This window comes from Gadus morhua, chromosome 5 (assembly GCF_902167405.1).
Source record: "Gadus morhua chromosome 5, gadMor3.0, whole genome shotgun sequence".
Classification (NCBI taxonomy): Eukaryota; Metazoa; Chordata; class Actinopteri; order Gadiformes; family Gadidae; genus Gadus; species Gadus morhua.
Window position 1 is genome coordinate 9,595,059 of NC_044052.1, and position 27,450 is coordinate 9,622,508.

Genomic DNA, 27,450 nt, shown 5'->3' on the forward strand with positions numbered 1-27,450 from the left:
GTGTTGTTCTCCGGGGCTGCAGCTGGACTCTAGTCCTTCTAGCAGGCAAGCAAAGTTCTCCCGAGATGACGCATCATTCAACGTCATCTCAGGAGAAAATTAGATCAGGAAAGCTGGGCCAAGAGAAGTCTGGGTTAGACTGAGGGAAAAAAAACTTATTTTTTAAATTACAATAGCAATTTTATAATGATAGAACACCGGTTCTGAATGGGTGATGCATCCCTTTAACTCAGTGGCTACAAACGCAGACACCAGAGTCGATGACGTAGGCTACCTAAGGTTTAAACATGATAAAGTATAAACCAAGTAGCTTGTGTGATTTGGTGGACAAGAATACTTGTTTTTTAGAAATGTATTTGTATTGCTTTTTATATGGCATAGGCTTTGTATTACAGAACAACAAATTGACCCATTTATTTCCTTTTAATTGGTTTATTTGTCAATCAAGTCACGGCTCTTACTATCAAATATAACAGACAAACCTCTGTTTCTAAGATGGATACTGTTAGCTTTTGGTTTGGGTACCGTCATTTTGAATGCAGTGAATGAAAGCATTGAGAACGAAGAGGTTTGATTTCATTTGGACAGGACCCCCTGTTCCTCTCCCATGCCAGAGTTCTAGATTTGACCCCTGCGCTCCCAGCGTAAGAAGGTCCCCTTGCTGGGGTGATGTTCAGGTTATGGTCAGCCATCTATAGGATTTTATCATCAGAAGTGACCTGAAAATCAGCCATTTTAAAGAAAAGGTAGCAAACGGATCAACTTAAACACCTAAGTCATGGAAGATGATGATTATCGGTGTGCAAGGTGGATTTGTATTAGCAGAAGCAAAACAACTTAAAATCAACAGAAGTGTATTTCTATGTTTGATTAATTCTGCGCTGGCAACAGGCAGCAGGAAATTGTACAAGGTAGGCTATTAAATTCTTTCATAATAATGACACATTTTCCAGGAAGAGAGGAAAAATAACTTATTTCAAACAATATATTTTGTAACACATACATGTACTTTCAACAATTTTGAAAGTAGGCCAACATTTCAGGAGGAATATTATTTTCATAGTGCATATCAAAAAGGAATGGATATATTAAATAAAGACAATTCTGTAATATCACAGCAGAGCACCCCAGTTTCCCTATTGTAAGATGTAGTAACTAGAAGCATCCATCGATTTTCAATAAGTAGTGGTACATGTACATGTATTGCCTTTTATCGACACTAGAGGGCAGCATATCCCCAGCTATAATTGCCATAACGCGCAAGCATTAGCAATGTATAATTGAGAAGCCCAACTGGCTAAGTAAAATTAAACATTTCAGCATGTCATAAACTATAACATTTTATATGTTTTATTAATATTATACATAAAACAAATAGCTGATAATAAGACCCATAGCACTAACATGAAATTAAAAATATCGCTCTCTTTTTTCAAATTATCCATCAACAAAACTAAATCTTAAAATAACTCCCATCATCTCACGTCTCTTCTCTTGAATTACTTAAATTGTTGCATCTTTACAATGTGATTGTGTGTGTTGGTTGTTCGTCCTTCCAAAATCCAAGTATTTGCTATATTGTTTTTCTTTTGATTAGAGTTTGCCGTCCTCCATAAACATAGACTGTTGTCCCATTGGTGTTTCTGGGGGACCTTAGGCAAAAGAACAGTGGAAATATTTAGTACTACTGTACAAAAAGAAGACCTAGACATACATCGATTCGTTTATACAGTTTCCTCATACACAGTAATAAAATATGTGCATCAATCTTTCTTTATCACTTTACCATGCATTACGTATAAAATGTAAACAATAGGAGATGGCATCTCACCTCATGTGCTCGCTGGTAGTGCTTCCTGTCCTGCAGTCAGCATTTACTCTGTCCCCACATTGGTCCCCGTGTCTTTGGCCTGGGCTTTAGGTTTCCTAGCCACAGGCGGTGGCACCTTCACACCCTGCTTCTTCTCCTCTAGGTCATCTTCTTTGACGGGCTTTGATACAGCAGCAGGCTCAGCAGCTCTGTTCTTTTGCACTCTCGGCTGGGCCTCGGGCACAGGTGCAGTCCCCACCTTTCGGGTGTTCTTGGAGAAGATAAAGCTGGCCACGCTGGAGGGAGACTTGTGCATGTCTCCCCCGTAAGGGGACTTTGGGCCACGTGGTGAGGTGGGGCTCTTTGCTCGAGCTGCGGTCCTCAGGCGAATAGCCTCCTGCATGTTCATGGAAGGGGCACTGTTGGTCGCGGGAGGAGACTTCTTCGTAGGGGAGGGGGGCAAGGCGGCAGAGATGTGTGTGACCTCGGCAGACGGGGATTTGGGGATGGTTTCCTGTGAGTCGACTACGACGGGAGGAGCTATGGTTGGAAGAGAGCTCATGATCAGTGACCTTCTGATTGGTTTTTGAGGAGCCTCCCCACTGGATGAGTGAGTTTGAATGTGGCTTTCAGGCTTCCGGGCCCTCATGGTAACCACTGGCTGGTCTTGTGTGCCCTGGTCGTTGGTAGCTTCGGGACTGCCATCCGTCGACTTCTGCTTGACTGGTTCTGCAAGGGAGGGTGTGTCCGAAGAAGTGGTTCCCTCTTCTTGAGCTGTTGGAGAGGTTGAATCCACGGTTTGGCCCTCTGTGGTTCCTGGTTGTGTAGCACTGGCAGGAACCTGTGGGGCTGGAGCTGACGATGAGGGAACGTTCAAGGGCTCTGAGGGAGCTTGTTCCGAGGCCACTGCCTCAGGTACATCCTGACTAATGGGCTGCTGGGCCTCAATCACCACTTCTCGCTGTAGCAGGTCCTGGGCTTGGTCGATGTTCACAGGCTGGGGGGGAGTTTGCTGGGAGGCCACTGCCTCAGACTCCAGTACAACCTGACTTATGGGCTGCTGGGTCTCAACGACCAAATCCTGCAGAACCTGTGCTTGGGCCTTGCTAGATTCAGGGCTGTTACTGACATCCACATTAGCCTTCTGTTCTTTGCTTTGGTCCTCTGGTGTCTCTTTAGCCTGCTGGTGAGAAATATCTGTAGGGGTCTGGAGAGGAGGCGGTGAAGTTAAAGGCTGTGCATCGATTACCACTTCGGTCTGAAGCAGTTCCGGTTCAGATTTGCTGATCATCATGGGCTGTGAAGGAGCTGGCTTGAGGACCACCGTCTGTGACTCAAGTGCACCCTGACTCAGGGGCTGCTGGTCCTCAGTGACCACCTCGGGCTGTACCAGGTCCAGGGCTCTGTTAGGTTCAGGGCTTTTATTGAAAGACGGCACATTGATTGATGGCTGATCGACAGTGGTGACTACAGACGTTGAGACTTCTGCAACTGCGGCATTCTGCTCTTTGCTTTGGTTCTCCTTGGTCTCTTTGCAGGGCTGCTGTGAGCCATCAGTAGTCGCTTGGGAAGGAGGCGATGAAGGTAAAGAGAGGGTAACCTTATGCTCTGGAGCAGGCTCCGTGGGCTTCGGTGGGGCCTCCTGGGGCTTTGGAACCAGGGTTACAATGTGAGTGAGGTTATTAGGAGGCGATGGTAAAGAGGGTGTAACCTTATGCTCTGGAGCAGGCTCAGTGGCCTTCGGTGGGGCTTCCTGGGGCTTTGGAACCAGGGTTACAATTGGAGTAGATGAAGGTAAAGAGGTGGTAACCTTTGGCTGCGGAGCGGTCTCCGTGGCCATAGGTGGGGCTTCCTGGGGCTTTGGAACCAGGGTTACAATGGGAGTAGGATTAATAGGAGGTGATGTTAAAGAGGGGAGAACCTCAGGCTCTGGAGCAGGCTCAGTGGCCTTTGGTGGGGCTTTCTGGGGCTTCGTAATCAGTGTAAGAACCGTAGTAGGATTAATAGGAGGTGAAGGTAAAGAGTGGGTAACCTCGGGTCCAGGAACAGGCTTTGTGGCCACAGGTGGGGCTTCCAGTGGCTCTGTAATAGGGCTCAGAACAGGAGTAGGAGCAGGGAGTACCGAGGCTGCATGAAGGCTTGTATCTATACAAAGGGCTGCCTCTCCAGGGGTGGGTAGAATCTTTTGGAGGGGCGGTGGCGGTTGGGGAACACTCTCTGATGCAGACACAGTCGCCTTAGGCTGTGGAGGAGGCGGAATGCTTTTAGGTGGAGTAAGCCTTAGAGCTGAAGGAAGGAGGGCCGTCGGTGGGGGTTCTTGGGGTGGGCCGCCTAGCTGCTCCGTTGAAGTACTATCCGCTTCCGCGAGCGTTGGAAGGTACCCTTCTGTGAGCAGTGGGTTCGCAGGCAGATTGACAGGTAGGGTTGGGGCTGAAAAGGGTGGTGGTGGAGGGATACTCTGAGGTGGAGGAGGGTATCCTTGGGGCGTGGGTAGTATTAATTTAATCTTCTGTGGACTTGGTTTGGGAGCAGTGGACCCTGGTTTATTGGTCTTCAGCGGTGGAGTCTCCGGTGTCTTCTTCGGGCTCACCAATGATGTATGAACCGATGTGGCATTCAGCGACCCTTGCACAATGGCTACATGGGGAACAGAAGTATCCAGCCGCACCTCAACTTGTGGCACATTTTCCAATACTACAAGCCCCTCCTCACTCAACAATGGTGGCGGTGGGAGGGGGAAATCAGTCCCGTCTTGTCTGATGAGGAGGGTCTCAGCAGCTGGGTCCATTGGTGGTGGTGGTGGGGGCCAGAGAGATTCCAGGGGTGGGGATACAGCAGGTCGAGTTGTAGGAGTGTGGAATAGTAGGGATTGCGTCTCAACTGAAGTGTTCCCCGGCGTCATCGATGTTGGTTTGTGTGTTGCCTTATTTCTATCCCCTTGTGTTGCTGCAAGTCTCTCGTGAACCTTCTCTGTGACTTCCGCAGACCTTCCATTAACTAACACACTTCCACTTGACAACTCTGCTTTTTCTGTCACATTGCTCTGGCCTTTCACTTTTTCACAATTCTCAACATGCGTCAGTCTTTCCTTGTTTTCTTTCTGACACTGCTCACTTTCTTGCACTTTCTTCAATACCATCGAGGAGAGGACTCCATTGATCAACTCTGCGGAGATAAGGCCGCTCTTCTTCTCGCCCTCTGTGGATGCACTCTTGACAGATATGGAAGGCGACGGCCTCTGCTGTCTCCTGTCCTTGGGGTTCCTCTTAACAGCAGCATAGGAGTCATAGGGGGCAGGGGGTCCCAGCAGTAACTCAAACGTACGCTTGTTGTGGGCCCACACCTCTGGTGGAGGAGGAGGAGGCGCATGGACCTTCGGTGGGGGGGGAATGTTGAATAGCTCTCTCAGGACCCTGACTGAGGGGCTGGCGCTTCCCGTTTCCCCATTGGAGTCTGGCTGTGGATCAGAAGGCTTTGAGGGGTTCTTAGGTGGAGAGGACCCTGGAAATAAGCCCTGAAGCTTGGAAAGAAATCCTCTTTTGGGCTTGGGGGATGTGGCCAGAGGATGTTTAGAAAGGTGTGTAGGTGTGCCAGCCTGGCTTGAGTAGCCACTGGAAGGGGAGGCGGTTTTCTTCAACACATTCTCCTGTTGTGGCTGCAGCTCGGATGTAGTGACTTTAGCAGGTGACTCCCCTTTCTTCACAGTGCCAACTTTCCCGGGTGCCTGGAGCTGGGATTTAATAGGGCTGACTGACGTAGAGCCATTGGAGTCGTCCAGAGAGCTGGTGTCCGCAGTGTACCCGGGGCTATCTAACACAACGGGGGACACTGGAGGCACTGCGGCCTCCTTTTTCTCACCAGACTTGCTCTTCACACTATTCTTCCCAGAGCACAGTGAATTCTGGGGGGATGTTTCCTTTGACGACGTCATTGGCTCCGTTAGGTCACGTGACTTCCGTTTCATCCTATTGTGAAGCGAATAGGACCGACTGGGCGGTGGGGGAGCCCTCTTGGACTTCATGATGGAGAGACTGCGTGCCATCCCTTCCGCCTTCCCGTTGGAGACCCTGCTGGCGGAGGAGTGAAGGCTGACTTTGTCCGCAGGGGGGGAGCCGTGGCGCGCCGCGCGTCTTTCGTCCGCCGAGCTATGCTGCTGGGGAGTGGTGCTGCTTGAGATGGTGGAGGAGTCTGACACCAGCGTCTCCGACGACTCGGACCGGCTCCACCCGGAGCTGTCCGACGTGTAGTTGGCTCTCTGTTGAGAGGCGGAGGACCGACTCGACGCTCTGGAGGAGAACGCTCGGGAGGGGGGCCCTCGGCACGACGAAGCCCGCGAGGAGGCCCGCGAGCCGGTCGGGCTGGACACCAGCAGGCTGCTCTTGCTGACTGTTTTCTGACTGTAACGGCTCCGTCCGCGCTGGATTTCCAGCACTTCGACGGAGGGAGGCATCACGGCGTTGGGAATTATTTTGGACATGTAGGCGGCGTGGGGGTTCATGGACATCACAGGGCTGGGGGGGCCGTGCGGGCCGTTGTGGGCGGTGGTCAGCCACGGGACGGCCAGGGAGCGCGGCCTGTGCGCTGACTCGTTGTTCAGGCGGTGAAGCAAGGCCAGGTCGTCCCTGTGGGAGGCATGAGCATTGCTGGTGTGCAGGGTCTGAGACTTGGCCAGGGCCCTGTTGACCTGGGCGTTATGGAGGCCGACGCTGGGCTCAGTCAGCTGTGAGGGCCTGTCGACGGCGTCGCATGCTGCCTCACTGTTCATGTTCTCATCCAGCTCCTCATCCAGCACTGGGTTACTTTTCCACTCCATTCTATCCAGTCCTGTTGGAAAGAGGGAGGCAAAGGGAGGTTATATTCACGGGAATCATATTAGTAATCAATCATGTCCATGATCTCGCTTATCTATTACAGTGTTACGTCATAATCGGTCAATGCACTGGACTTCTGTCAACTTGAGGCAATGTTAGATTAAAAAGCTTTAAAAGCTATGCATCCATGCGATGTGTTTACTTTCATGGGTATGTCGGGTATGAGGAAAACATGGGAAGGTTACACACCGAGTTCCCTCTGGACATGCTTGGGAATTCCCATAACCGTCCTCCTGCTTCGTCTTCTGTGCTTCGCCTTCTCTGGTTTCTTGCCGGAGTTCAAGGGTCTGAAGGAGGATCCTGCACAGAGAAACACAAAATCCACCTTTAGAGTTGATGCGATAAAATGTCCAAACTTTAAGAGCTCAGTGCCAGTACACTGCGATAAGAGAGTATAGATGGCAACTTGAGGTGGGAATAAGGTTACTAAAATATGAATAAAGTATCAATCAAGCAGCATTTAAACAAGCTTAGTTGAGTCACCTTGTCTGGTGATCCCTGAGCGAGAGGACATTGAAGAGACGGTGGACTGTGTAGAAACGATTGAGGATGTGTCGGCCATCGTGCTGTCAGACAGAAACCCCTGGCCATCATCCTCTGGCTGGGTGGTAACAGTTGACTGTGGAAATCCAAACATTTTAGGGTCTTTGCCTTGTTAATACAAATACTGAGCTCAGATATATAGAAGGGGACATTGAAGAAAAAGAAGAATAAGGGACAAGAACAAGACTTACAATGCTGCTTAAATCATCACGGAATTCCACACCATTGCTCGTCTCTGTGAACAAAGAAACACGTTGAAGCTTGATTCTGATCATTTTATTGAATACATTTACCTTGGACTACATGATCATTAAACCTTTTCAATTAAATACATGGAATGGTGTTGTTACCGAGTCATTGCCTCAATCAGAACGATGTCAGCACACAATGAAAGGGTGTGTTGATTGGGTGGGAGGGGAAGTACCTTCCTGCTGGAACAGCTTCAGTCCCTCCTGGGCCTCGTTGTGGAGGTCCTCAATGTACTTGGGCCTGCTGGACTCGATGAAGACGTTCTCCTGGATCAGCGGAGGCGCTGGGGTCCTGTCCTCCTCCCCCTGCCTTGCGACGGCTAGTGAGAGAACAGAAAGGGGTTCGATCAGCCTCTATAGTGTTAGCTCTGCATTGATCCAACGCGTGAGGGGGCCGGCCAATGAAATCGAGTCGTTAAAGGGATACTTCACCGATTCAGAACCCGAGTTCTATAATTATAAAATCGCTATTGTATTATAAAAAAAAAAAAAAAATCCCTAATTCTAAACAAGACTTCCCTTGGCCCAGCTTTACTGATCTTATTTTATCCTGAGATGACGTCGAATGACGTGTTTGATGTCATCTCAGTAAAACTTTGCTTGCCTGCTAGAAGGGCCGAGGACAACAAATCACTGGTTCCACAAATTTGTGAGCCCTCCAATAAGGAATGAGGGGGGGTGGGAGCTTGCGTACAAGTTGTTAACACAATGTCCGCCATGTTTCTTCAACGCAATGTGAAACAGCCAAAGTGGATTTTGAAAATCTATTGTTGGATTCGGACATTCAGGGCCATTAGTACTAACCAGAATACAGCCAGGAAGAATTGACACCAATAGGAGGAGGCTGCTACAGCTGCAGCTGAACAAACCTTGCCTGTTGCCGAGGAGCCGGAGCGCACCGGTTTGCTCTATTCACCTATAGACACTGACACAGAATCCCTGTGCTGCAGCGAATTTCAGCGATGCCAGTTTCTTCTAGAATAAATGGCTGAATCGGGCGAGGGTGGGGCCATGTGTGTAACCTCTCACCCAGGCTTTACGCCTCATCTGAACAGTTTGGTACTGAATATTTCCAGACCCAGAAAGTGAACTTGAAACGCCAGCCAAAGCCTTCCGGGAGAAACAGACGTCTGAGCATAGAATAAGTGTTTTTTTGTTTTTTTTTACCAAACACACTACATACTACTTGGCTACAATAGTTTTGAGTCCCGGGGAACGTGACAATGTAGTTATCCGAAAGTAGCCTATTTTATTGGCAGAGCATAGGCTACGTTATATTAGCATGAAGTCTGTGTAATGCTGCATAGGCTACTCAAGGCATAATTTATCTTACTTTGGTAATGTTTTTTTTTTTTATATCTTAGAGTATCGGCTTCCTGTGTTGTCCAGGCCATCAGAGCTAATTACCCAGCACAAGATGTGCAGTACCGTGGCTACCAGGACACAGTAGATGCTCAAGATGAGCTGTGACTATTGTAACTTTAGCAAACCTACCCTACACTAATTTTTGTAAATAGTTCATATTTGTTCATGAATAAAACTTCAATTTCATGTTGGTTGTTGTGATATGTTTACTAACCCAAGTGCTGTTTTACTAAAGTAGGCCTACTGTATAAGATAAACACTTATTTCAACTGGTGAGAAAAGGTTGAGTACAAATACTTGATATGCTGAGCTAATGTAATTAGCAAATGTTTTCATGCTGTACAGTAATATTCAAATGATGCATTTGAAAAAACAAGGGCAGAAATCTAAACTAGTCAACGTATCACGGGGATATGTTTACACAAAGTTTGCTCGCACTACCACTCGCGCTAGGACCATGGGTCCTTCCCCCTCCAAACGGAAACAGGCAGGCTTGCAGCGAGAGCAATGCACTGTGGTAGTTGGAGAATTCCTTACTTTTGAGCCAGAGAGACACTTTCTGCCTTTTCTCAGGCCAGGAGGAACCCATTTCAAATTGTTTTGCACATTTACAATAAATATAATTATTTACATAATTTAACCTACATATTTCCACCAGTGAAGTATCCCTTTAAGGTCTTAAAAACACATTTACTGAGCAACAGCAAGATTTACTAAAGAAGAAGCAAGTCCAAGGTTGAGCATCGCTGTTTAATACCATATTAATTATTATTTACATTAATTACATTATTATTTATTAACACAAATAAGGTATAATAATTGCTGCTAACATCTGCTGCTGCTTCTTCTTTTTAAAATGTAGTTATTTATTTATACAATGTCTTGTTGCATTTTAGCTTGTGTTTTTCTTGCTTGTTTATGTGTCTTGTCTGTACTACCGCTGCTGGAATTTTGAATTTCCCTGAAGGAGCATTCCCAAGGGATCAATAAAGTGTCTATCTATATTGACAGATAATTCTGTTATTATAATATGGCCCCGCTGGCTCTTACAAGGGTGTTTGTGAGAGGATTACATCTACATATGATCAAGTATCTAGGGTAGTTTACATCACACGAGTCAATATCAAAGAGGATCTGAATAGAATGGGAAAAATTCTGGATACAGAATACATCATTTGATTAATGTTCAATAAATATCCCTGTTATTAAAAACCTGACAGCTGTTTGAAGAATTGTTGTTGCAAGTTTGCAAGTATATATCAGAAATATACGTTATAAACAATGTATAAACAATGTCATATAAAAATGTCAAACAACCATTATAATACCCCTACTAGGGACTACATAAACATTAGTAAATATAATTTTGTCAAGTACAATTGAATCTTGTAAAAATACAGTATAGTTGTTTCACCTTTCAGTAATAGCTGGTGTGTGTATTTTTGCAAACACACACACACACACACACACACACACACACACACACACACACACACACACACACACACACACACACACACACACACACACACACACACACACACACACAATAATCTGAAGTTATCTAAAGGGATAATTCCCTGATAGTTTAGCTGTTAAATATCAGCATGTGTGGTTTAGATTCACTAGAACAGAAAAAAAGGTTATTCCTTTCATAAATAAATTCTCACAGGAATTACTAAAATAATTCCTAGCAAATATTTGCAGTATTACCAGGAACCAAGTATATTGATCACCAATAACCTACAATTATAACCTACAAATAACCTATTCAAATAACAGAAAGACCCGAAGACCCCCATAAACCAAACATTCCTACTCACCATTCCTTTTGAAAATGACTGGGAAGCAGTTAAAATTATCTACATTGTTATTCGTCACAAGCAGCACCATGGTTCGTGTTTTAAATCATAAACTACCTGGGGAAAATAACTAGTAAAAATATATCTCCAACTGGCATAAAGGAAAGTGGAAACACACAAAGAAGCACAGACCGACAGTGGTCCTGTGTGGATTATGTCACATCCCCTCAACACAAACAAAAGATCAACACGGATAATGTTCCGAATCCTTTCTGTGGCCGTTTGTTTTCGTCCGTTACCACTCCACGTGGAAGTGACAAGGTTCCGGGCCACCAATAAACAACAAGAGCTCGGACACTAATCCTTCGGAGCCTAATTTCTGTCATCCTATTGGTCCATCACCAACCCCCCGCCCCATAGACGTCAGATTGGTCAGTGAGTGTTTATGACCTCTATTGTGCAGGGTTGATGCATGTAAACACTATTAGGACGAGGAAATGTGTTTGTTTGGGTCTTAATTCAGCGTCTTTAACAAACTCTAAGCCCCTCCCCAAGTCCTCATCCAGGAATGTGCATTACAACAACATAAAATCAAATGCTGTTTCACTGCCAGAGATGATGGTTATAGCCCTTTCATAAACACTGTTCTACGATCATTTCATCCACAAGGGGGAGTAACGTGATGCAAATAAATGCCATGAGATTAAAAACATGAAAATAAGTTGTGTTGCTGTGTGGTACAGTTTGTGTAAAACCAAAACGTTTCTATTATTTTCAAACAAAGGGATCTCAGGAATCATCCAGTTACATAGGCATGCGGCAAACATAAGGATGTTTATTTCCTCGCAGATTTCTTCCTCTGAGATTATTTATCAAAAACAAAAAACACCAACACATGGTTTTGATCTTGGAAAACAATAGAACTCCTTTTCTTTTTTCCCCCTTTTCGTTGAGAGAGAGAGAGCTCAGAACCTCGGCCGTACACGAGTTCTGTGCGCTTCCTGGTGTGCTGAGCAGACATGACATGGAATGTATGACATCTGAACAAATGGAAAGCGTTCCCATAATCATGAACTCACTGCATGACTCAGACCAAAAACATACTACAGAGTGCAAATGCAACACACGTGTGGACAACGGCAGCCATAGACGCTGCCTAGCATCGAACGGGACGCTGCGTCTGTTAGTCATTTTACCGATTGACTAACTCTCACTCGAGGGCACTTTATCACTTCCACAACGTCAGTACGCTGATGTCATGGTAGGCACCTGAGCGAACAGGAGCACGTTAGCATATTGCTGTGGACAGCCACATAGCCTGAGATAGCACATCCCAGCACATAGGGGAAGTGCGCCCCACTGCCTGAACACAGGCCTACTGTTCGGGGGTTGAGGCTACTCGGTTTAATCAAAATTCTAAGTAATTGACGTACAAATAGTAATATTTGCTTCTTAATATTGGGTACATGGTTCGTTATAAAATTAATACTTTCATTTTCCTACACTGTTGAAAAATAAACAAGCACATTTAAGACATCACTTTGCCCATCACTGTTACTTGTGATGTGCATTTGCCATTATTTAAGATATTTTCTAGACTCAATTTTGCGAAGGTTTGAATAATCGACTACTGTTGATTATTCCGTTGATTTGTCGTTTACTAAGAGGTGCGTAAAGTGTGACCAATGATCCATTTTTGGCGGGACGTATCATTGAGCACACATCCGTTTGGCAGACTTGAAATCTGGATTATTCTCTCCTCATACAGAGTGAGCGGCCTCCCACTCCCAGCACCGTTCAGTCCTAGGCTAGCCACGTCAACGTCTGTTAGCAAACTGGAACAGGTCGGACAGGCTTCAAAGAGTTCTCTTCTGACACAAATCCTCTCTAGAGGTCAGCCGTGCCGAGGGTTCAGGAAGGTGGAGGTATTGCACGAGTACTTCATAAGAACAACCCAAGTGCACCAACCAATCACACGCACACATCTTAACTACTAATTAATTACTAATGAGATCGTCTACAACAACACAATCCTAGACAAGAGGTACTTCTAGTGCTGATGACAAAAGACCTCATACCCCCTCCACCCAACCCCCATCCCCACACAATCACCTTCCCATGCGCACATCATGGGTTCCTGCCACGACTTGTGTGTCTCTCTCGCTCTCTCTCGCTCTCTCTCGCCCTCTCTGGCTCCGAGGGTGCCGTCAGGTGCCAGGTGCTTAAGCCTTTCAAAGCAGCAACAGCTATTAGACGACGCGGGGAGATGACAGCGAGGCGGGGATTGGCAGACAGACCGGACGTGCAGAGAGACAGACAGCCACCTGTCTGTCTGTCTGTCTGTCTGTCTGTCTGTGTCAGGGGGAGCGCGTTGTGCATGAGTGCGCTTGTCCGGGGGCTTTTGTGGCCGTTTGGGTTTCTCACACAGCTCCTGGTCATTAATGATTGGAACCTCAGTAAGGGAGGAAGGGAGGGAGGAAGGAAGGAAGCAAGGGGGTGGTGTGAGAATGAGGGGTTACCTGATGAAGCCTGGCCAAGCTGCTCTCGCATATAACAATGATACGGTGCCCCAATGCCAGAAACACACACATGCACGCACACCAGTGAGCAGCCAACCGTTGTGAAGTGTGACCAACCCAATGCTACACACAGTTTGTGAGGAGACGCACGCACACACACACACACACACACACACACACACACACACACACACACACACACACACACACACACACACACACACACACACACACACACACACACACACACACACACACACACACACACACACCTCAATTAGCAGCGAGTCACACTTTAAATCAGGCTAATTACGCTGATGAGGAGAGTTTTAAACCTGCCCATTGGGAGGTTCGGCTGACTCAATGTGAGAGGGAGAGAGCTGTACACTACTCCAACTCCAGCACCACTCTCTCTGGTAACAAACCATGCCTGCCTCTTGATAGGCTCAGAGAAATCAGCCACATTTAAAACCCAATTGGAAAGACATGTCATACAGTCAGCAGGCTAAAGCTTGCTCACACATGATAGATATTCTAACATTTGAACTGATGCACCTGCAGTTTCACTGATCGAAATGGTGGTGGGGCAAAGACTACTCGAGTCAATGAATAAAAGCGGAGCAAAATGTGAGATCAGGGGGTGTCTGATCAGAGGAACACGCCTTAGTACTGTAATTATAATAACACAAAATACTGCATGTTCTTCTATGAGACGCAGTCAGTTAAAACAATGACAAACCACCATTGCACAACACAGTAAAACATTGTGCGTGTCAAATGGGAAAATCCCATTTCATACAAGTACACACTTATCAAAACCATAGTCCTTGGATAAACACAGGTCACTGAGAACAGGAAAGTCTGTGGAAACTACAGGTCAGCGGGCTATGTTTGAATAGCCAGATCAACTACAGCCCATGACGGTGAGGTAGACCTTCATCTCCCTTCACAAAAAGCTTCTTCCCTGCCATGCGTGCTCTATATCCATTGAGAAAGTTTACCACTTTTAAGGCGCAGGTATCAACAACGAAAACTACTGTAACATATCTGTGTGCCGACAATAGACTGATGATTCATAAATAATAACCGCGGCCTGTGGCAGTCTTAGAGAAGCCCAGGCAGTGTTGTAATGTGAAAGAAAGACAGTTGCCGTTTGTATGCAATTTAACCCGCACTATATTCTACATGCCAAGAGTCCCCACCCCACAACAAACAGAACACCATCCTCAAAGCGCTTTCAAGAGACTTTTTCACTCACAAGATTACAAATGCTCAAATCAACCAAGTGTTTATCAATCTGGTACAGATTAATGTATTTTATATGATATATTTCAGAAATTAATCCCCCCCTTTCCCCGCTCTATCACGACACTAGTCTGCAAACGGACTGAAACATGACGGGTTCAAGTATTGTTTGTGCTCACAGGCCCTACCATTTGCCTTGCGCTGACGGTTTGTTTGGCATCTTAAGGTGAGACAATATGCATTGAGTAAAAGCTTGTTGTCTTGCACACATAAAAAATGCAATAATACAACAATGACAGGTATATTATCAATACATATTATACAGTCTGCTGCCTCACACAGCTGTCAACCCCCACCTGGATTCTCAGCCCTTTGAGGACCACAACATAGACGACCACGTTCCATGCCCACTTCAGCCATTAAAGCCAGCGTTCCAGGAGAGTCCCTGTTTCAAGTCGTCCTAAATCCAGCTGCTTGGAACTTCCGCTATGCAGTGACCGAGAGCAATTTACATGATTGCTTCAGCAGGACAAACAAAACTTTATCAATGACCATGCCAAACCTGTTCTCCCTACCAATCATTTGATCATTACTTCAAAGGCCTGTCCTCTATCTATCCGAAAAACCCTGCCTACACAAATACACACGACAATGTGAGAACCACTAGATTGTTTGCGGATTCAAAATATCATAAACTTTACATTTGAAAATAATATGGATTGGTTAATTGTCCCAAACAAATTCCATAAACTATCTCACTCACACACACACACACACACACACACACACACACACACACACACACCCTCCCTTGCTTCCTCTTGTCTTCATGAAAGGAATGCGGGGAATCCACGAGGTGAGTGAGTAGCGCAAACTAGGTGAAGGCTCAGGTAGAGCCGGCTGTGAGCAGAACACCAGCCAGTCTCCTTGACTTGTGTCACCTCATAGATTACGAGCCCAACAGGGGCTAGGTCTATGCCTTTGTCTAGGCGATATGTGCCAAAACAGTGCTGGGGGCCCAGGGGAGGGTTTCACTCCTCTGTAAAGGGCTGGAGGGGTTTATCTCAGAGACTAGCTACTGGGAACTTTGCTACTGCTCCACTTTTCAGGGGCAGAGAACGGCACATGGGCTTGCTTGATGCATTCCCACTTGTATGAAAAGAACCATTGTCACGCTTCCCTGATATGGAAACACAAACACATTAGTAGATTATGCCTTTTTTTTTTTTATTCCAGTGTGTTGATAGCAACCGCGTTGCTTTTTGTTGGGTATTTGACCAAGACACTAGATTGTATGCAAAGCTTGTGCGCTTGCACCACACACACACACACACACACACACACACACACACACACACACACACACACACACTTTGATCTGTGCCGAGACACAGCTCTCATTTCTTTGAGGGGAGGTGCAGTTCGTATAGGGTCATAAATAAACAGAAATCCCATGTTCCTCCTTAATAGACGGGCCCTGGCCCTACCAGGCCTGCCAGAGAGCCTCATGGCTGTTAACGCTCATCACATGAACGCCTGTCACTTAAAGGTCTGGAGGGGCAGTTAACATATAAATCACATTAACATAACAGGATGGGAATCTTACGCCAGATTATTCGATCTTAACCCCAAGGCATGTGACATATTTCTTTTGGTTTTGTGCCTCGACAAAAAGGAGCTGGTTTTGATTCCTTTTATGTTTGCATTCAGAGAAACCCTGAATCTTTTGCCGTGCGTGTGTGTGTGTGTGTATGCATCTTATATCCTCAAACGACCCTGTACCCTAAAGATAAATTGCGGTGTGCGTCAGACACACTTGATTGCGTTATTTCGCATTACATTAGCGGTGAGAGGCAAACACAGAGGTAAGCAATGGAAATCCCCTGGAGGGAGGAAACATCAGTTGTGCTGGAAGTACCAGGACTCAACCTTCATTTGGAGAAGTGACAGAAAGAGGCAGGGCCTGATTGTCCATGCAAAGAGAAATTACCCAGGCCAGCACAGTTACAGGCCTCAAACTATGAGGGCTCCAGTATTTTAGCACCATTCTTCTCTGTAAACTACAAACAAACGTGTTATGTTTGTTTTGGACATGCTGATGAAGAGGACCGATTGGGGCATGGTTTGTTTGGCCAATAATAAGAATGTGCAGGATAAGCATGGTGTATAATCCTGACACCACAAAGGAAAGCATTTGGCATTTAAAAGTAGTTTATTTTGTTCTTACAATAGCCTTAGTCCAAAGCACACACCATGCCATCTGCAACAAAAACAAGCCAAAGCATTTGCCTGCTAATGTGCAACATTCCAAGGTGTAAATGGGCATGTGCAAGATCTAACTTGAGCTACAAGGACCAAGATGGCGGGAAGTCTGAAATCGTAGTCTGCACCATTATTCAAGCTCAAGAATTTTAAGCTATTCATGTCGATTTAAACAAATGTATCATATTTCAGGATGTCAAGTATGACATAGAGAATGGCCCCAGATTATATTTTAGCAAATGGCTGCTCAGAGGTGACTTCGGTTCAAACAGCGCTGCAGTCAGCAAACATGCGCATGACGCTGACTATGTTCCCATTGCTTCTGCTTCTTGTGGCAACCCCACAGGATGACTCATAAAACCAAGACTTCTCCTGAATTAATTTCGTGAATTATGACTCACTTCATATTCCATCAATTGTGGGATCCTTAAATATTTTGCTGTGCCCTGAACCACAGTGCAGCAACAACAAACAACAACACAAGCCGAAATTAACAAACCTACTCCGACCGGAGTACGTTTGTTAATTGTTAACATCCCAAAAGCGAGAGGAAGATGTCCTTAATAAGGAGTGAGCAGGGGTTCAGCCACTGTTTCAAGGATGCCTCCAGGAACCTTTGGCCCACTCTGTGCTATAGCGCTGTGTCTCCTGTCACCTGCGGAGTGGGTCGAGGGGGGGGGGTGGACTCTTACCACGGCTGCTGCCCGGAGAGTGGCCCGGCTTGCCGGTCTTCTGGCCCGTCTGAGGACCGGCAGGAGGTCCTTCTAGCGCCAGGTCCAGCCCTGGCCCCAGGCCCGGGCTCTGCCCGTTGGCGTCGGCGTCCTTCCGCTTCTTGCCTTTGAACCAGTCGATGGCGCGGCCCAGGGACTTACTGCGCTTCTTGCGCCGCCCTCCTTTAGACATCCTCTCCTGGGCAAAGACCTCGGCCACGTCCTGGGGGATCAGGTCCCCGAACCCCAGGGAGTCCCGGTTCGACATGCTGGCAGACACTGGAGCTACGTTCTGAAACCTGGGGAGGATCACAATGCTGTTTAGGTGAGGGACTGTAGGGAGGCTCAGCTGTAATGTACGGTCTGAACTGTAAACAGAGAACATTGTGACATCAAACTTAAATAAAGAGTATTTAGTGAGTGTTGCCAACTGTTATGTAAAGAGGGGGAGCTCTCTCTCTCTCTGTGGTGTGTGTGTGTGTGTGTGTGTGTGTGTGTGTGTGTGTGTGTGTGTGTGTGTGTGTGTGTGTGTGTGTGTGTGTGTGTGTGTGTGTGTGTGTGTGTGTGTGTGTGTGTGTGTGTGTGTGTGTGTGTGTTCGTGTTATTTACAGAGCATATGTGCGTGTGGTCGTGTTCCTTCCTGCATGCACGGATAATAAGCTCAGCTCACCCACCTCCCCCAACACCACCAGCACCACCACCTCTTCCCTGCCCGGCCCTCCCTCCCTCCCGCCTCCACCACCACCACCACCTCTCCCCAGCCAGGCTGCTCTGCTCTGTAAAGAACTGGCACCGCTCCCTTCATTCCACAACATGGAGTCATAATTCAAAGCCCCACCCGTAGTCTCACACTCACACACAGACCTAGGCACAGGCACAAACACACAGGGCTAAGAGGCATATCGGCGCATTAGGAGCTGCCTAAGGAGAACGCAAAACTCGACTCTGAGCCATGTTTACCTGACTTTCAAACCCACTGGGGCCTCGTAAAAAGGGCATTAATGCTATGTTACATACAATTAGACATATCAGTGTACTTCATACATTTAAGTACGTTGATATGCGTTATATATTATACAAATAACTTTGACATACATACTCAAGAGTACATAAAGCAGACTTATACAAAAGTTTATTTATCCTTATCCTCTTTTCGGCCCTTTGTTATTATGCTTTTCGTTGGGGTTTTGTTTTTAGGTTAGAGGAAGTTCGGAGCAGGGCACTTCCTGCTCCGCCTCCTCCACCTGGGCTAATACCTCCGCCCTGGGGCCGTGGTTCCGAAGCATAGCCGCGGGGGCTCTGAGGCGTCCCCCCAGCACCTGGGCCATTTCCAACTCGCAGACTTCATCATTACACATCCGTCACGTCTCAATAAAATACTGCGTGCCGATGAAGGTTTGTAAATATGCGGATGAGAAGGGGAGCGCGGGGTAGACAGACATCAATTGCGGAGGAAGGAGGAGTGGGAGGACTCCTCCCCCAACACCTTGTTAAGGAGTGTGATGTTTGCTTAAGGATGAAGGGATAGGAGAATTCCCATGGGGGTTTCACTCTTTTCGGACAGTACGATAGACGCTTCCCGACTCTTGACAGTAGAATAAGACAGTTTTTAGTGCTGCCCAGGCACGTTGCCAATTGATTAATGGTTGCCATCACACAGACCCTACAAACAGTTTCCTTGGTGGCTGGGCCGATCACATGCGACCACACAAACCCAACACGGGACCGACTCAGAAAACCCCAAATGAGTCGTCTTTCCCGGTTTCCCCGGCATCAAAGCGCTACACTATTCCAGGCGGGGTAGGAGTATGGGGTTGTGGATCCATCGGTTCTTTACAGGCAGATGTGTTGCAACTGGAGCCAGGCGCCCCCTCACCAACCATCATAAATGAACTTTCTTCTACATTCAAGTCTTCGATAATGTCAGCGTTTCACCGCTGGAATTCGCTCCTCTTTGAGGGCCTGTGTTCACGAAGCCTTCCTGCTCACACACTGACACAACCGAGAAACAAATGACTTCAGCGTCTGAAGCAAGGGCGGATATACTAGTATCCTATGAGGGAAGACATCGATGCTGACAAAACAGGGATGACACTTACAAAGTACCAAACCTAGCTGTGTGTGAGATAATAAAAATAATTGATTGCATATTTGTAGCGCTTTTCAAGGTTCCCAAAGTGCTTTACCTTTGTGTGTATGTGTGTGTGTGTAGGGATTTGACACCTCATCTACTACCAGTGTGTTGAGATGAGAGTTCCTCCTAGCACATGTCATTGGGTGAGGTCACACGGACGGGGCAGGTGTAGCTAACCGCGGCTAAGCTAAAGAGTGAAAGGCCAGTCTTTAGGACTGGGGCAGCAATCCGCCCGGTAGGAAAAGTGAGGCAGGCCCCCTCATCTCCCAGCACCCTGATCTGTGTTCCTCCTGCAAATTACAGTCATTCAGGGAATGACTCAGCCGCATGCTTTTGCGACGGCCAAGGGCCGACAATACACAGACGCCCGTGTCTCCAGTGGAGGAATTCATGGCTTGTTTCATTTAGGTGGGAGCCAGTAAACTCCTGACAACCCCCTCCGTCTCCCAACCCCCACCCACGACTAAACTCCCCTCAAGCCTTCTTGTGATCGGCCAAAGATGACTGCAGCCTCAGGCACCCGTGGGAGACAGAGGACCACCCACTTGGCTGTTGTCGTGTCCAGTCAACGTGATGTGACTCAGATCGTTGCCATGGTAGCTGAGAGACAACCTGTAATTTTGGGATTCTGAGATTGTTGACACAATTTCAACATCTGACGTAAACAAGACAGGGTAGCCCTTGGAAATGGCACGGCCGGTAGAAGGGAGCATTACACAGTTCACTCCATACTCAAAAGTGTTGGTTTGTCCAAAGTAAGCTTTCCTTTTTCCAATGAGATTAACTGAAGGCACTTCGGCCATTTTGGATATTATGAACGTAAACTATTAATGTCCCTGAGAAATGGTATCGGATGCTTTTCACAAGTACCTTTCTCAGGAGGTAAATTACAGAGTTGCCATGTTTGCACACTACAGTAATTACTTTACTCCCTCACCACTCCTCAGAAATGTTGATTGTTGAGACTCAAACAATTTGCACACACACTTTGCAGAAACGCATCCCGCAGTCTGTCTCCCGTCGGTCTCTCTAGGTAAGAACACACAGCGCTAGCAGGCACAACGCTGCCACACACACACACACACACACACACACACACACACACACACACACACACACACACACACACACACACACACACACACACACACACACACACACACACACACACACACTTCCCAGCCCAGCCCTGATCCTGCTAGAGCAGGCCTGTGTTCCAACAGGCTGTTTACTTACGCCTTACAAAAGAGGTGAGACTTTGACATTGGATGGGAGGCACCGGTCTATGCGGCAAACCTCAAGTCGCCTAGCGTCAACATATGCACTGCACACTAGCACCAGCTGAGGCAATTAGCTGGGACTAAATGTATCCCACTCTCTAGATGACGGGCAGGCTCTCTTTGGGTGTGTGGACCCCGGGGCAGCTGGGCTCCACGGGGGCGAGGTTAGGAGCATATATTTTGTGAGGGAATCTCGTCTAAACGCAGAGAGGCCTGCAGAGGTGCTGACAGGCTGGAGCAGGGACACCTGCCTGGCCTGCAGCGCGATGCGGGAGCTTACTGTATGAGTACAGTTAGGCCAAGGTTCAGATCCCGACAGACATACCGGAGAATCCCAGGTTATGCAATTTAGCTGTCTTTTTCTTTACTTACAAGCTTCTGCCCATAAAAGTAACAGGTTGAAGGGAATGGGATTTCTCACAACCTAACTTCAGCTGGCTCGAAGGAACTGAGTAATATGTTTGGGTTAAATCTGCTCGATAGTGGCCTTAGAGGATAAGATCTTATGACATAATCTCCCACAAATTACATAATTTTGAAAAAAGTACAAAAGCTTTTTGACCACGGTCATAGAAAGTTAACTAATGCCCAGCTTGCCAAACACCTACCACAGTAACCTCTACGCAAGTACAACTCAACACTCGTTCCCATCCAGCAACAGAGGAAACTCACACAATACACTTTTCCACACAAAGGTGCAATCACTTCCTTATCTACTTGGACAACTGAACAATGTGTATTTGCAGGTTGGTGGAGGGTTCACGGCCCATGAGTCACAGCACGCAGCCGACAGAGAGAACTCCAGTATTTATTCTAGTTTAGCCATGACTTCTCCCACCAGCCTGTAAAGATTATAGGGGCCAGGCCCAGCCGTGAGTAAGGAAGTAACGCTATGTATCGGTATGTGTACTACTGTGTACTAATTGTGAATCTCTGTCAAGGTTGAACAGCTTAAGAAATACAGACAGTTATATTCCAACACAGAAGACCCTTGTAATATTAGAGGATAGCCTCACATTGAATACAGATAAAAGGTAAATCAGGAGCCGGTGAGGGGAGGCAGCTTTTTCAAAGATGGCGACAGGCAGGAAGTGAAGAACAGAGCACCTTTCCACTAGGAGTCAGACACCCTTTATACACCCTATATGGCTCCAAGTCTTCTACAGTTGGGTTAAAAATGCAGTCGCCATAGGCTTTTAAGTAGAAACAGACGTCGATCTTGCTAACAGCCCACCTAACCCACTTCTGCGTTTCTATATTGGCTACCTGTATATTTCAGAACACACTACAGGATCCTGTTGATGGTTTATACGTGCCATGGCATGCCTCGCCCACAGTTCCATGACTGATATCCTCCTTGTTCGTTCCACTACTCGACCCTTCTGATCCTCAAATCCCTGCTCCTTCTGCATCCCTCGCTCTCGTCGCAGAACCAAATAGTCATCGCGCCATTGCTGTTTTGGCCCCAGCCCTCAAGAACCATGTTCCCCTATCTGTGAGATTTGCTGACTCTTTGGACTGATTTAAACCCATCTTGAAGAGATCTCCATCCACGTCGTATCCTTTGGTTACGTTTTTGTTTTAAGTTTGGTCTGTTTATCATTGAGCTATATTTTAGATTGTCATTTATAATGTGTGTGTGTGTGTGTGCATAGCACTTTGTAACTGTGCGTTTCAAAAAGTACTGTATAGATAAAGCTTTACTTAACTTACTTATAACCCTACGTTATTACTTACCATCAAGCCCTTGCGGTAGTTGTGGAATCTAAAGGTGATCCGTCTGCTGTGCCTTGGTAAAGGGTCAGTCAGTATTGGTTATAAAGCTGGTTTGCAGCAAAGCACCTGTAGGCATCGGTATAGGGCGTTGCCGCTGTTCTCTTGGCATTGGCAAACAAAGGAGAGGACTGCTACTCAAGAGCGTACTTGGGAAACCATGTCTGGGCTAGACATTACTGTGAGATCTGTAATGGCCCTTTTTACCTCCAGGTGAGATCAGCAAGAGAAGGAACTGGAAAGATTTTGCTCAGCATTTGTTGAGGAGGCTTGCCCAAGTCTCTCACCTCAAGGCACCCGACGTTGTATCTTGAAGTTTCAAGATTACTTATAATCTGAATATATATTTCCCTCCTTTCTTCAAACAAGATTTTGAAGAAATGTTACAAGTCATTACCAATAACAGTTCACCGGCTGCAACCAAAGGGCCACTTCATGTGCCACTGCCATCATGAATGGCACATGAAGTTGTAGCAAAGCATTTCGGTTGAAAGATAATCTTTTGCTGACATTATTGAGCCCTTGCTTGTTATAGAAAGGATATGGTTTCAAGAAAGGTCTGAGTAGATAATGACACTTTAGAACGTATTAAACGCCACATAAACCCCACAATACAATACAAAACAACCATGTCCTAAATAAAAGCTAAATATTATGTAATTCCGCTGTTTATTTATGTGTACAGAGGAAAAACTAATGGATGTGTTTGTGTGTGTGTGTCCATCCATGCATGTCCGTGTTCAAGTGAGTCGGTGTGTGAAATTGTGTGTGTGTGTGTGTGTGTGTCCATGTGTTTGTGTGTTTGTCCATATTTGTTTGCGTTTGTTAGGTTTGCCGTGTAGCTGTGGACAGCTCACTGCTAGTTAGCATGTCGCTGGGCCACGGTGGCCATGCAGCAGCTTGTCTAATAGGAGAAGAGCCTGCATTCCTGAGAGATTGATAATTACTGAGGAGCTCTTCTCTCCAAATCTCCTTCTATCCCCTTTCTCCTGCTCTTGTTCTCCCTCCCTTAGACTTCCCTATAACCCCCCCCCCCCCCCCCCGTCACAGATTAATGAGCCTTTACATTTTTTTAAATAAACCTAATTGACAGCCATTACCACGCTTCATTTTACTATGAAGTATTACATACTGCTCAGGTCTATTTCCAATTGTGTTTTCGTATTTGGGCTCTAGCTTTATTTTACCCATAATAGGTTATCCTCTTGCCCTCCTCCAGGATTAACTTCAACTGTGCTTATAAAAAAAAAGGTAAAATTATCTTGTTTTCGAAGCACCCAGTAGGATTCTGAACTCTTTTCCCTTCCAGGGAGAGTTTACGAGCACGGCTACGGCCGGGCTGGTGAAAGAGATTCCTGCCTCGTTTGCAGGGCTTCCCAGAGGTTGCTAGGGGTCTCTGCTTGAGTTTTCCCGTTTCTATGGCACTTAAGACTCGGCTCGCACCAAAGCCGTCTGTCAGAGCACACTGGGAAACCGTTAAGGCAAACACAGCTGGACAGTGGCTTTCTTCATGTTTTAAATACACCCTGGCATCTCAGAGCCTTGTGTTCAATCCCAATAGTCAAAACAAAACCTTGGCGCCCGGGGAAACGATGCGTCGAACCTGCATTCCCTGTCAGCATGAGTTCAAACCCCGAGAGCAGAGCAGGCAGGTGAAGCCAAGGGGTGGTAGACGGTTCTCAGTGGCGTGTTTGCCTTTCTGATAAGGTTGCGAAGACAAGACCAACAACGACAAAAACTATTTGTTAAAGATTAACAAGAGGGCCGAATAGTCCTCTTGGTACTTAGATGTTTGAATAGTACACACACACCTCCTTTATTCAATAATGTCTAATTTCTTGCATCTATGATCAATATTTCCCCCTATATCAGCTCACTGATGAGTAACCAATCACCCCCCTGATTGAAAGCCCATTGTTTTCCAATCAATGGACAGCCATTGATTGACTGGCCATTGACTAACTGGCACACATTGATCACCAACTTCGATACCGTCCACAAAGCCTCATTAATCTGCTTTCAACACACAGTCCAACACACTTGCCCCCAACTAACAACGAAGGTCTCTTTAATGCACTACGTTTCAACCGTTTATTTGACCACAGTGAACAACGAACAGCTTTCCTTTAGGCCCTCTTTAGCATAACAGGTGCCCCTCGGGACTGAGTCAATAAACAGCTGCACCAACTGATGGGTGAGCCAATGTTACGTATAAAGACATCACACGAATAATAAAAGGAATAATTACAGCCCACCTGCGTTACTAAGCAGAACAACACAGAACGTCATGTCTGTGTTAACGTTTTCCACAAACCCTTATCATGATTCATCTCTCTCTCTCTCTCTCTCTCTCTCTCTCTCTCTCTCTCTCTCTCTCTCTCTCTCTCTCTCTCTCTCTCTCTCTCTCTCTCTCTCTCTCTCTCTCTCTCTCTCTCTCTCTCTCTCTCTCTCTCTCTCTCTCTCTCTCTCTCTCTCTCTCTCACTGGCATCCTTCTCTCCTTCTTCCTGTTCCTGTGCGGAAAAGTCTCCATCTGTGTTGTGTGGTGTTTAGAGAACACACCTATAATCTCCATGGGTACAAGCCCTGGCATGGTGGAGTTTAGCAGAAGCAGAGGAGGAGCAAGGAAGAACAGAATGCGACACACCCTTCCTAAACAAACGCCAGCTTTCTTTTTCTTTCTACCTGAACTACCGGAGGGTGAGAGAAGCCAACCCTGTGATAGGGAGTAAACAATGGCTGTGCAGACCAACATCCAAGTCCAAGTCCTGGCATGGACTTGGATTTCTACGACCGTCAAACCCTCTGACCCATCAGTTGAGCTCGGGGCTGAAGTGATTTCAGTGTGGATCGATGATATGTCTGCAATGTTTTTCCAAGTAGGGATTGAGCCCTGGTGCTGGTCCAGAGTCCACTGAAAGATGGCAGAATAAACATACATCTCCCCCCGAAAACAGAGTTCTGCAACTAGAAGGTTATCTTCTGTATGGTGAATCAACAATCCATTAGCCAGAAGCTCTGTTTAAAGTATGGTCAATGAACTGCAGAGTGTCTGCCTGTGTCATAGATGGCACCAAGTGTCAGAAAGACTGTTAAGGAGTCCCACTTGCTAGGTCAATGGTGCAACAAAACACAAAAGCCTTCATTGTGAAAGGCTCCTAAATTGAGAAAGCAATACGTTGGTTTTGAATTACTTTTGCTTATGATCCCTCAAGGCCACGCAAAGCAAGTCTCCCACACCTATTTTTTCCCCAAGTGCATGCCACTGCACAAACTGGATTTCTTGAATTAGCATTACGACATTTAATTGTGGAAACGATATCTTGGGATCCTAATTAATTCCAGCTCTAGGGGTTCCTAGAGCCATAGAAATGGTTTCGGTCGCTTTAAACACTTAACACAACTTAAACAAAACCGCTCGAATTAATTTACCCACCTCCAATTGATTCAATAGATGTTTGGGCTGAGCTTCAGTTTTTAAACAGGGGAACATCGTCCACAAACACAACAAAACACTCCGAAATGTCGGGAGTACCAATAACATCTTAACCAACCCGTCCTCATACCTTGACTTTTTTCGCATGCGGCTCTTTATCCTCAGCCGCTGTCCATCAGAAACAAATCAGCGCATCTGTTTTTCCAAACTTCATGTTCACTGTCCAGAGTTAAACTTCAGGTGAACCATTTCCGCGAGGAACACTTCAGGAAGCACCAGAAGTGGTTCTGTTCAACGCGCCTCGGTAACTTATCCGTTTGGGCGCAGACCGAGTTCCTCTCTCTCCGCTCGTATGTTGCGGAGGCTCTGACGATTTACTGGAAATGATCTTTAGGCGAGCTGTCCGTGTCATACCTGTACCTCCGCGCGCCCAGGTGATGAGAGAAGCGACCATCCGCCGGCTGCGTTCAAGGTTGTGTCGCTGCCTAGTGGTAGAATAGGAGAATAACCGCTACACAAAGTATAAGTGGATGTTAATGTCATCAATCTGGGGAGGGGGCACGTGCGACCCCCCCCCCCCCCCCCACCGTGCCTCCATGGTTGAAAAAGTACCCTCAAGAGTTGCGAATACGAGAGAAAGTGCCTTATTGGCTGCCCTTTACATGTGGAAAAAAAATGATTGGGTGCCCTCGGGTGCACCTTACAATAAATTATGAAGATGAATCCTCTAGAACAAGAAAATTCGATAATATGCCTCAATGAGTGCCCTCTTAATGCCCTTACAGTGCCTCCATGGTTGAAAAAGTGCCCTCTAGAGTGGTGAATACGAGAGCAAGTGCCCTACATGATGTATCATAGCTTTTTGCACGCTGGTTGGGCCCCATATTGTGCAGAATGGGCCCTTTTTATTTTTCGCCCCTGCCCTTCAAACAGTCTGAGTCCGACACTGGCTGTAAACGTGTGGTAATAAATGATCGAGTCAAATGTAAGAAGTCCTTAATGCTGGCTTTAATTCAGTAATTTCCTTATTGCACGGCTCCACATATATGTCCAAATGCCGATGAGGATATTTCTGTCCTGCAGCATTATTTAAGGTTTAGAAAATGTAAAGGGGGTCTACAAATAGTAAGTTAGATGATTAACCATCGACACACAAACCTTGTAGCATACATGGTTTGTATAAAAAAGTCCCATGCACCAACATAAGGATTTCCAGTGGTTTGCTTGGTACCATCAGAACACACACCAGTGACTGGTGTGTGTTCTGATGGTACTGGTGACCAGTCCACACATTAAAGATTTGATCCAAAACGTAGGCCTACAGGCAAAGCCTTCATAAGAGACAAACAAAATATGTGTGTGTGTGTGTGTGTGTGTGTGTGTGTGTGTGTGTGTGTGTGTGTGTGTGTGTGTGTGTGTGTGTCGCTCAGAGCCAGGAGATAGTGTTTCGTGCT

General features: G+C 46.4%; 1 protein-coding gene across 2 annotated transcripts; it reads right to left on the reverse strand.

Annotated features, from left to right (window-relative positions):
* Positions 1–408: 408 nt before the first annotated feature.
* LOC115544547 (nascent polypeptide-associated complex subunit alpha, muscle-specific form) lies at positions 409–26,449 on the reverse strand. 2 transcript variants are annotated; one of them, XM_030357545.1, is made up of 8 exons: positions 26,127–26,449; positions 17,358–17,674; positions 7,649–7,792; positions 7,416–7,459; positions 7,165–7,300; positions 6,871–6,981; positions 1,832–6,634; positions 409–1,652 (listed from the first exon to the last, which is right to left on the reverse strand). In XM_030357545.1, exons 1-7 carry the CDS (start codon positions 26,141–26,143, stop codon positions 1,875–1,877), a joined length of 5,529 nt encoding a protein of 1,842 aa, XP_030213405.1. In that variant the 5' UTR covers positions 26,144–26,449; the 3' UTR covers positions 409–1,652; positions 1,832–1,874. The 2 variants fall into 2 exon arrangements, with proteins under 2 accessions (XP_030213405.1, XP_030213406.1); XM_030357546.1 differs by lacking the exons at positions 17,358–17,674; positions 26,127–26,449 and adding an exon at positions 10,661–12,730.
* Between the last annotated feature and the right edge of the window lie 1,001 nt (positions 26,450–27,450).